Consider the following 12,099-nt stretch of genomic DNA (forward strand, 5'->3'; position numbering starts at 1 on the left):
CATTACGGCAGACAGCGTCCCCCTTTTTACACATTACGGCAGACAGCATCCCCCTTTTTACACATTACGGCAGACAGAATAGATTATACTTACCATTTCTCCGCTGGCTCAGTCAGGCTCCTCGTTGCTGGCAGCTCCGGGTGCAGGGGAGAAGGAAGAGGAGGGAGGGGGAGGAGGGAGGGAGCCGCAGCAGTGCACTGTAATTGCTGGCGGTGCCGCTGCAGCTGTCCCTATCCTTCCGCATTGGCTGGCCGCCACTGCTGTGCATGCTGGGATGAGGGAAGCGCATCCCAACATTCACAGCAGCGGCAGCCAGCCTATGTGGAATGAGAGGGACAGCTGCAGCAGCGCTGCCACCAATTACATAGCGCTGCTGCGGCTCCTTCCCTCCACCCCCTCCCTCCTCTTCCTTCTCCGCTGCTCCCGCTGCTGCTCCTCTCCTCCTCAGGCACAGGCGGCTTGTAATGAGTCAACTTGACTCATTACAAGCTGCTGACTTTAGGGAATCGGGGCCGTTGCGCCCTCAGGGCGACTGCGCTGTGTGCCAGGCACACCTGACACACACATAGTTACGGCACTGCCCGCCGCTGTCAATGAAAGTGCAGTCGCATCCTTCAGGGATGCAAACGCGCTTTGATTGCATGCACACTGTTACCGTGGCATATTTTTGCAAAAATCACTCTATTGCGATTATTGCTAAAATGAAATGCGACCAGAATTAGGTCCATAAACAGCTAATGGGCCCTACACATTAGGCGATATAACTGCACGATATGAACGTTCTCGTACGTAGGCACCAGCGATGAACGATGTGCGGCCCCGCACTCGTTCATCATTGGTGCTGGGTCACTTATGCATGCAGGCCAATATGGACAATCTCGTCCATATTAGCATGCACTGCTATGGAGCCGGGTGACGTTATACCACACAGTACGAGCCGAAAATCACATGATAGCACACGGTATGAGCAGAAATTCACATTGTAGCACACGGTATGAGCAGAAATTCACATGATAGCACACGGTATGAGCAGAAATTCACATTGTAGCACACGGTATGAGCAGAAATTCACATGATAGCACACGGTATGAGCAGAAATTCACATTGTAGCACACGGTATGAGCAGAAATTCACATGATAGCACACGGTATGAGCAGAAATTCACATGATAGCACACGGTATGAGCAGAAATTCACATGATAGCACACGGTATGAGCAGAAAATCACATGATAGCACACGGTATGAGCCGAAAATCACATGATAGCACACGGTATGAGCAGAAATTCACATTGTAGCACACGGTATGAGCAGAAATTCACATGATAGCACACGGTATGAGCCGAAAATCACATGATAGCACACGGTATGAGCAGAAAATCACATGATAGCACACGGTATGAGCAGAAAATCACATGATAGCACACGGTATGAGCAGAAAATCACATGATAGCACACGGTATGAGCAGAAAATCACATGATAGCACACGGTATGAGCAGAAAATCACATGATAGCACACGGTATGAGCAGAAAATCACATGATAGCACACGGTATGAGCAGAAAATCACATTATAGCACACTGTATGAGCAGAAATTCACATGATAGCACACAGAATGAGCAGAAATTCACATTATACAACATACAGTAGATTTAGACAAAATTCACATATGCCACACAGTATGATCCACAACTCAGGGCCAGGGAGATTGGCAGCAGGGACAGTGAGAGGGAGAGGGACACAGGGAAGCAGGGTAAGAGTACCTAAGATGAGCAGCGGAGGACGTGGGCGGCGGCAGTGTGCAGAATGTGGCTGGCGCGGGTGAGGAGAATAGCAAGCCGCAAGAGCATCCTCACACTTCTCCCTCCTAGAGTCCCGGCGGCGTGATGACGTTCAGACCCGGCCGCGGCGGAGTCCTCCTCTTCCAGCAGGGGGGGGGGATGGGATGCGATCAAAACTGAGCCGCGGCGGAGTCTTCTTGTTGCAGGCGGGGGTATATGATTTTGCGGAGGGGCGATCGTAATGCAAATAGAGCACTGCAGTTACGATCGCACCATCGCCGAATCAAAATCATATACCCCCGCCTGCAACAAGAAGACTCCGCCGCGGCTCAGTTTTGATCGCATCCCCCCCTAGCAGGTGCGAGTGCGGCTCTTGTTTGGTGTCACCCCACTGAAGGGTGACACCGGGGTGCGGGCGGCACCCCCCGCACCCGCCACTGCCGGTAGCAGAGGTACAGATGGGGAAAGGAGCAGAGACAGACAGGCACATGGAGGGGGAGAGGAGCACACGGCGCATGGGGGCAGAGTCACAGAGGGGGGGAAGGGGGGGGGGAGTATCAGAGACACAGATGGGGAAAGTACTAAAGATATACAGACTGTACAGATATAGGAAAGTGAGCGAGGCACTTATGGGAAAGGGAACTGCGGCATAGAAGGGTTGAGGGGCAGAGGCACAGACGGAGGGGTGACAAAAACACAGCTGATATAGGTGAAAGGTTCACTTGGGTAAGTAGGAGCAGAGGCACACATGGGGATATAGGGAAAGAGTAACACATGGGTATACAGGGGAAGGAGGCACACATGGGGATACAGGGTAAAGAGGCACACATGGAGATACAGGGGAATGAGGCACACATGGAGATACAGGGGAACACCTGGGGATTCAGGGGAAAGAGGCACACCTGGGGATACAGGGGAAAGAGGCACACCTGGGGATACAGGGGAAAGAGGCACACATGTGGATACAGGGGAAAGAGGCACACCTGGGGATACAGGGGAAAGAGGCACACATGTGGATACAGGGGAAAGAGGCACACATGTGGATACAGGGGAAAGAGGCACACCTGGGGATACAGGGGAAAGAGGCACACCTGGGAATGTAGGGGAAGGAAGCATACCTGGGAAACTTGTGAGAGCTAGAAGAAGCAGCAGAAGGAGGAGAACAGAGGAGCAGCAGGAGACCTGGGGGCGGGGCAACATGCAGTGCAGTAAATATAACTGAAGAGAGGAAGGAAACTACTGAGCTAGTCGGGACTCGGGAGAGATTTAAGTGAATGCCCTGAGAGGCTGCTGCGACTGGAGAGCGGGGGAGGGGGGCACACAACCCCCATGCTGGTAACTACAACCTGCATGTAAAGATAAAATGCTGCCAGTGGGGCCACTAGCACTGATGATCCCAGCCCTGGGCTGCTTTCTCCTCACAGACATCTGCCTGCCTGCAGCCGCGATCATCAGCACAAGCATGGCCCCTGTACACAGTGACACTGTACTTCCCCCACACTTCTCAGCTGTACCTGCCGCCGGCCACTTCAATCAATCCTGCCCCTCAGCAATGCCAGCATTCGCCAGCTTGTAAATAGCTGCCCTCCGCCTTGCCCCACATAGCGCTGATGGGAGCCGCGCCTCTGAGGGGAGGGGACTCGGAGTGAAGAGTCTGAAGATCCGGCCAGGGGGATCGTGCTGACAGTCAGTGCCCCGTCCTGTGCTGTCACCTAGCTTGCCGTTGCCTGTCAGCTGTTGACAGGCGCAGAAAGCAGCGGAGCGCGGGGAGAGCTCCTATTGAGCCTGCAGCGCTTAGTGCCGGGGAAGAGGAGGTGTGGACGTCGCTGCTTAGGTGCCATATAAAGATAATAATACACTATTTTGGGGTAGGGGGGTGTTTATTGGTCATCTTGCCCTCAATTGTACTGTAATAATGATGCAAGACAAATAGGTTTATACTATAGTCATGGTAAATCTCCAATTGACAAATACTGTGAAGCAATTTGCTTCTTTAGAAACATGCGTTTATCTCTAGTGTCCACATCTAGAACCAACTGTATTGATAAACTGTCGGAAAAAAAAACATTTTGGTCTTCTTGTTTCAGCAAAGGAAGCCGCAAAAACAAGAAAATGGAAAGCAGAACGTGCAACCTGCACCAGAGACTGTGTATGACCTTGTCAGGACTGTCCCAGTAAGTACGTTCCCAGCACTCACACATGACAATGTAACGAGTATATGCTAATGAGACGGAGCTAAACTTAGCACATTGGGGGTAATTCTGAGTTGATCGCAGCAGCAAGTCTGTTAGCAATTGGGCAAAACCATGTGCACTGCAGGGGGGGCAGATGTAACATGTGCAGAGAGAGAGAGTTAGATTTGGGTGGGTTATTTTGTTTCTGTGCAGGGTAAATACTGGCTGCTTTATTTTTACACTGCAATTTAGATTTCAGTTTGAACACACCCCACCCAAATCTAACTCTCTCTGCACATGTTACATCTGCCTCCCCTGCACTGCACATGGTTTTGCCCAACTGCTAACAAATTTGCTGCTGCGATCAACTCAGAATTAGGCCCATTGACAGCAAGAGTGGACTTATTATTCACTTTTCCAAATTATAATAATTGTGTAAGGACTGCCCCATCTTCAACACGTGTGGTACACCTGAGTATGTGGTACCCCACTAGGGAATATCTGTATACTGTATATTGTTAATGAGAAGCAGTGGCACAACTTTGAATGCTCTGCTATATACAGGTAAATCAAGCCCCCTCTCCCTAGGGAGGTGATGTTTACATACCGCAAGCCCAAGTTATAACAGTGGCGGCTGCTCATTTGGGGGCTATAGCGCAGAGCACAAATAGCAGAGAGTGGGTCAGTAAGTACATAAACTTAATCACTAGTTTTTAATACCTGCAAGTGTTTGCCTGTCCCCGGGAACCAGCAGTGTATATTACAGTCACTGCAACAGGGACACTGCAGTCGTTCCTGTGTCTGCTCGCTCCCCAGGCTCCTTTGTAGCTAGCTAATGGGAGTCTGGGGGTGGGCAGATACAGGAAGGAGACGCTGACTGATTTTCCTGGGTGCAGTGGCTGTAACACACAGCGCTGATCCCCAGGGACAGCCACCCGCAAATCTTAAAGATTAAAGGTAGTTAGGGTTACATACAATCCGCCCCCTCCCACACACACACTCTGTTATTTGTGGTCCACGCTGCAGCCCCCAAGGAGCAATTGCCACTGGTTTTTAATTTGTGCTGGAAAAATCCCATCAGTGTCAGGATGGGGAGTCCTGCTGGCTGTCGAATGGTATGTACACATTATGCGATCCCATACGATACGGTATCGTATGATATTGTATACGATATCATATCGGATCGTGTGTACACACTACAAACGATGTCAAACGTTGTCTAGAAACAAAGTCATCACTGGAGTACAAAAGCACACAATATCACCTCATCAAGACTGCATGCAGTCCGATGTACGAGGTCGCACGCGACCCGCGGGAGCGCGCATCGTACGTCAGATCAAGCATACACATTATACAATATCATTCAGAAACGAAGAATATAGTTCAAATCGTAAATGATATTGCATAGTGTGTACGGGCCATAAGACAGCACCTGTCAATTTAAGGAGCACGTGCAACTAGCGGGAAGCGGGCCAGCCCGTAGGTGACTGTAATAGATGGAGTTGTACTGCATGGCTTTTTTCACCTGAGGAATGGTAAGACGCAGAGGGAACCGCTTCTCTGTAGCAAGTTGCCATGTTAGCAGGGTGGTGCTTCTCCATCTGAGCATGCATTTATAAACTGACAGCTAGTCAGATGTGTTCTGTAGGAATGCACTGTTTGGAATGGTTGATTTGTACATATGGTGGGGCCAGTGATGTCTCAGTAGCTGGAACAAGGACAGTTTCAGAAAATGTTCACTTTACTCCCCAGCTTATATCTCAGAGGTCTCTTCTTGACCTCAGTTGATGTCACTTTTATTTTTAGACTGACCATTCATGGTGATCAAAGATATTAGCCGGGATGTAATGAAGTCCGAGTCTGGCAACCGCGTGGGATGCCAGCTGAACTCGGACGTTTTTTAAAAGGGGCAATCATTTATAAGGCATTGTTCAGCAGAAACTGTAGTATGAAAAAGAAGAAAATGAGTAACTTTGTGTTTATTTCAAGAAAATACACCACAAAGAGCGACAGAAAACTGTTATAAAAATCAGAATGGAACAAGTACACAGCATGAAGTGTCCTCCCTGTATAGTACAGTCAATTATCCCATGGTATGTACTATTATAGTGTACAGCATGCAGTGCCCACCCTGTATAGTACAGTCACTCATCCCACGGGACGTACTATTATAGTGTACAGCATTCAGTGCCCACCCTGTATAGTACAGTCACTCATCCTACGGTATGTACTATTATAGTGTACAGCATGCAGTGCCCTCCCTGTATAGTACAGTCACTCATCCCACAGTATGCACTATTATAGTGCACAGCATGCAGTGCCCTCCCTGTATAGTACAGTCACTCATCCCACGGTATGTACTATTATAGTGTACAGCATGCAGTGCCCTCCCTGTATAGTACAGTCACTCATCCCATGGGACGTACTATTATAGTGTACAGCATTCAGTGCCCACCCTGTATAGTACAGTCACTCATCCTACGGTATGTACTATTATAGTGTACAGCATGCAGTGCCCTCCCTGTATAGTACAGTCACTCATCCCATGCTATGTACTATTATAGTGTACAGCACGCAGTGCCCTCACTGTATAGTACAGTCACTCATCCCATGGTATGTACTATTATAGTGCACAGCATGCAGTGCCCTCCCTGTATAGTACAGTCACTCATCCCACGGTATGTACTATTATAGTGTACAGCATGCAGTGCCCTCCCTGTATAGTACAGTCACTCATCCCACGGTATGTACTATTATAGTGTACAGCATGCAGTGCCCTCCCTGTATAGTACAGTCACTCATCCCACGGTATGTACTATTATAGTGTACAGCATGCAGTGCCCTCCCTGTATAGTACAGTCACTCATCCCACGGTATGTACTATTATAGTGTACAGCATGCAGTGCCCTCCCTGTATAGTACAGTCCCTCATCCCACGGTATGTACTATTATAGTGTACAGCATGCAGTGCCCTCCCTGTATAGTACAGTCACTCATCCCACGGTATGTACTATTATAGTGTACAGCATGCAGTGCCCTCCCTGTATAGTACAGTCACTCATCCCACGGTATGTACTATTATAGTGTACAGCACGCAGTGCCCTCCCTGTATAGTACAGTCCCTCATCCCACGGTATGTACTATTATAGTGTACAGCACGCAGTGCCCTCCCTGTATAGTACAGTCACTCATCCCACGGTATGTACTATTATAGTGTACAGCATGCCAAGCAGGGCAACGTGTGACAGGAGCCCCCAACTGCCCACACTCCCCTACCACGGGACAGTACGGCCCGCGGGTGGGACAACGAGACAGTCCCAAACAAATGGGTCTGTCCCACGAAAATCAGGACAGTTGGGAGGAATGGATACACCAGTGCCAGGTACACATTAGAAGCACGGGGGTTATAGTTCAAACTAGGAGCCCGAAGGCAAGATAGTTATTGATCCCGCCCTCACTTGTATTCACCCCATGGCAGCAGCATCCAGACACACACTGTCTCCAGGGGCACCATTATGAGGGAGTTACTAATTACCTGGGCCCGGGCTTGTTAGGGGGTCGAGGCACAGGGCATCTGCTAAGGGGAATATGGCCCCTGTGTGCAGCTTCCTGTGCCCACTGTGCAGCTGCAATTAGGAGAGGACGTTAGGGTGGAGGTGGCACACTCAGAGGATGTCTCTCCCCATACAGTAGGTGTCGGCTGCTGTGGGCATGACCCTGCCGCCTGCAAATCATTCACCCTCCCCCCTTTACATGCACTTCTACCACCCCAGCGGCACCGAGACAGGGATAGGGAGGGCCGTGGCACATTCCCTCCCCCCCCCCCCCCCCCGGCTCCCAGATTATTCCTGCTCTGGGACACATGAAACAGAACCTGGAGCAGCGGAGGAGGCCAGTGTGCCCGTTCAGGCTGGCGCCCCTAGGCGAATGCCTTCCATTGTCTCCTGCATTTATGCCCCTGATACAACGCTATGGGCTACATTTACTAAGCAGTGATAAGAGCAGAGAAGTGAGCCAGTGGAGAAGTTGCCCATGGCAACCAATCAGCACTGAAGTAACATCTATAATTTGCATACTATAAAATGATACAGAGCTGCTGATTGGTTGATGGGGAAATTTCTCCACTGGCTCACTTCTCCGCTCTTATCACTGCTTAGTAAATGTCTCCCTATGTCATGTATGCAGCGATCTGGGACCATCTCTGAATAACCCGCAAAGTACAGGGAGACGCGCGTTTGCGTACATGCCATTACATCTTCTTTTTACACATAAAGCGTGTCCAACTGTACCCGAGGCCTTATGTTCTATGTAATGTCCTTTGTATATAATTGATCATAGTTATCTTTTGTATTCTTGATGCTTTTATCTGTCAACCGCATCACAATGTTCTGCTTTCATGTAGGTACCAAAGTGAGCGTGCCCGGAGCGCGTCTTACGCAGGGAGCATAAGATAAACCGCAGCTTGCACCAATGTATTACACCGACACATCTCCGCCTCAGCAGGAAGCCGCTCTGTAAATGGCTGCATGAATATCTGACGTACAGTATCATTTTAAGGAAATCGTCATCTCGGCTTTAAGATTCCAACGCCTCCTATTAAACCCGCAGAGTCATCTTTATTTAGTTTTGTGGACCAACTTCTGTTTAGATCCATTCCATTATTCCCAAGTATTTGTGTGATGTAAAGTGCGTCGGCCAGACCGAACGGACAAGCTCAAGAATCGGGAGACCATAATGACTGGAGAATGATGAGAAGAATAACAATGCTACATGGAGGATCGGGCTCCTGAGTATGGACTATGGAGAGAAGAGGATGGGGAGATGGTGATAAGGAGGACTATCCAGAGATGATAAATAACAGCATGGAATACAAGGTGGGAGCTCCCCAGTGTCGGATTAGGGCAAGAAAGGCCCACCGGGCAAATGCAGTGGTAGGAGCCCATGCTTAAGGATGTGGCCAGGCATAGTGGAGGTGTGACCAACCACCAGAGGCCCACCTAACCGTAAGAGAGTGCATGGGCTGGACCCATAGTCCTGTGCAGTATAAGGTAACATACGTATAATGTATAATTAAAGTGCACTAGGATACAGCCTGGAACCTAATCCTTAGAGCAGGAGGAGGGCCCACAGGCAGTGGGGCCCACCGGTGGTCTCCCCTGTTCCCCTGTGGGCCAGTTCGACCCTGGAGCTCTCTCTTCTCCGCAGGTCCACTTAATGTATCGGAAGATGCACACAGTACATCGGCTTGCTGCATATTAATTAAATCAACAAATTCTGCTTGGGAATAAATATGCTCAGCGCTGTCTGAGTCACACGGAAGCTGATGCCTCTCATGCTCCCTGTATGCCGCAACTCATTACTTGCAGAGGCTAGATGAGGAAGGAGGCGTCTGTGTGGCTGTTACTTCTGAAATTTCTACAGTTTGGGTTCCAGTAAAAAAAAACGCAACATTGTGACCACATTCTATATATGAAGATAACCTGATCTCACAGTTTAAAAAGCAGAAGCAGGGATCAGCCAGAATCGTGTTGCAAGACAGGACAAGAGTACTGTAGTCCACACATAGAGAATCTTGTGTTCTGCCGAATGCAAAGGAGCTCCGCCCACTCTCACAAGACAGTCTGCGGCTCTGTCATGCTTGTGATAAATGTGATCATTATTCTGCTCGTGGACTAAATACCTTTCAGCCTGCTTATTTTCAGGGTGGCTGGACTCAAGTCATATTTGTGTCATACTTGCCTACCTGACCCTCTCCATGAGGGAGAAAATGCTCTGTTCCTGGACTTTCCTGGTAATGTATGATTGCCATCACCTGTGGTGAAACACCTTTCTTATCAATTAACTAGCTCACCACAGGTGATGGCAATCATACATTACCAGGAAAGTCCAGGAACAGAGCATTTTCTCCCTCATGGAGAGGGTCAGGTAGGCAAGTATAATTTGTGTGCATCTTTTAAAGCAACACACACACACACACACACACACACACACACACACACACACACACACACACACACAAACTTGTGGGCCATATAGCAATATTTTGAAGGGCCCCTGCCTCAATACTTTTGGAGCGACACCTCTCTGCAGCTTTTGTTAATTTTATGAACCATAATAGTGCCTTTGGTAATGTTATGCCTGATAGTAGTGCCTTAGCTAATGTTTTGCTCAGGGCTGCTTCTAGACAATTTGGCTCCCATTGCTAACAGTAAAAAAATGCACACACACCCTCCCCCACCCCCCCATAGACATTCTAAAATGTGCCCCCCATAGACAGAAAAAAGTAACTGTTTTGCGCGCATGCTCCCGATGAGGGGGCATGGCCTCCCAGCAATAGACTACTTTACACCCCAGTTTTTGACCCTGCACCAACAGACCTCGACCACCTCAGTAAGGTAAAAAATCCACCATATTAAGCCCCACACAATAATGCCCCCTGCACCATATTATGCCACACATCGCAATGCTGTGATACATTGTGCCCTACAGTAAAGCTTCTAATTACTTTTAAATTACCTGCTCATTGCCAGGGATTTCATACTTGTTGCCAGGGATTTCATGCGCTGGGTGTCATGCTCATTGCCAGGGGTTTCATGCGCTGGATGTCATGCTTGTTGCTAGGGGTTTCATGCGCTGGGTGTCATGCTTGATGCCAGGGGTGTGCAATGCTCATTGCCAGGGGTTTTTATGGTCTGGGAGTCATGGTCATTGCCAGGGGTGTGATGCTTGTTGCCAGGAGTTTCATGCGCTGGGTGTCATGCTCGTTGCCAGGGGTTTCATGCGCTGGGTGTCGTGCTTGTTGCCAGGAGTTTCATGCTCTGGGTGTCATTCTCGCTGCCAGGTGTGTGTAATGCTCATTGCCGGGGGTTTTATGCTCTGGGAGTCATGCTCATTGGTAATGTTTGTTGCCAGGGGTTTTTATGCTCTGGGTGTCATGCTCATGGTCAGGGGTGTAATGCTTGTTACCGGGGGTTTATAGTCTGGGAGTCATGTTCGTTGCCAGACTCACAAGTGGCTGTGTTGTATTTATAGGGAGTATGCCTGCTGTGTGCTGTGCTATACTGGCTGTGCTGTGCTACTTTCTCCTGTACTGGCTGGTCTGTATAGTGACTGTGTATAGATGGCATGTTGTACACTGCTGTGTGCTGTGCAATACTCTGCTATACTGGCTGTGCTGTGTCCAGACTCACAAGTGGCTGTGCTGTATGGTGACTGTGTATAGTGGACACGCTGCTGTTTGCTGCATTATACACTGCTGTAAATTGCGCTTTGTTCATAAACATCTATAAGCGCTGTGATCCACGCAGTTCAAACCGAGCTGCAGTTTTAAAATTAGAAAAATAAAATATATATGTCTATTTTTATTGTACTGGTTGGTTGATGCGCTTTACTCAAGTGCATTTTGTTCACGTGCATCTATAAGCCCTGTGATCCACAGAGTGATCTGCGAATTGACAAATGGATAACTATTAGTTTAGAGAAGAGCAACCAAATACTAGTGCAGCAGCTGCTGCCACCACTCATGATAATGATGCTAGTCCTGCAACATCATCTACTAAAGCGCATTGATGCTCAAGTGCATAGCGGGTCTAAGTCAGGGCATCTAAAATCAAAAACCCAATATACAATGGTAAATAAAAAAACACCTCTTATAAAGAGGTTTAGTGCAGAAAAACATATAATTACCAACATGTCATTAACCACACACAGTGGCAAGGAAAGACTCAGGCCTTGGCTTTTATTTCTGAGTGGTGGTTCTGCAACTGTCAGTGAGGCATCATCTTCTGCCTCTCATGACGATGCAAGAACTTTTCACTCAGCGTCTAAAAGAGGTGTAAAAAAAAATAAAACCACTAATAACCCTTTCAGACATGCTCTAAATTCCCGGGATTTTGCACATGAACGCGCATCAACCCGGAAATTTGGTATGTCTGAAAGGCACCGACCCGGGAACGTGATCCGGGTCGCCAACCCTGCAATTGACCCGGGTTTTTCCTAGTGATGAGCGGATTCGGTTTTACTCGGTTTTACTCGGTTTTACTCGTTTTTCCTGGGAATCAAGTCCTGGGAAGACAACCCGGATTAGGTCTGAAAGGTGCGACCTGGGAATTTGCTCCCAGGTCACACCTGATTGGCTGGGCTGCC

General features: G+C 48.7%; 1 protein-coding gene across 3 annotated transcripts in view; it reads left to right on the forward strand.

Annotated features, from left to right (window-relative positions):
• LOC134980220 (SLAM family member 9-like) overlaps nt 1-9,739 on the forward strand; it is a 58,173-nt gene extending 48,434 nt beyond the window's left edge. For 2 of the 3 annotated variants that reach the window (XM_063946938.1, XM_063946940.1), the window contains 3 exons: nt 3,868-3,954; nt 5,944-6,047; nt 8,357-9,739. In XM_063946938.1, coding sequence (XP_063803008.1) covers nt 3,868-3,954; nt 5,944-6,047; nt 8,357-8,408 — 243 coding nt within the window. In that variant the 3' untranslated portion in view covers nt 8,409-9,739. The remainder of the gene's footprint in view (nt 1-3,867; nt 3,955-5,943; nt 6,048-8,356) is intronic. The other variant, XM_063946939.1, reaches the window with a different exon arrangement.
• The last annotated feature ends 2,360 nt before the right edge of the window (nt 9,740-12,099 follow it).

The sequence above is a fragment of the Pseudophryne corroboree genome, chromosome 12 (genome assembly GCF_028390025.1).
Source record: "Pseudophryne corroboree isolate aPseCor3 chromosome 12, aPseCor3.hap2, whole genome shotgun sequence".
Lineage (NCBI taxonomy): Eukaryota > Metazoa > Chordata > Amphibia > Anura > Myobatrachidae > Pseudophryne > Pseudophryne corroboree.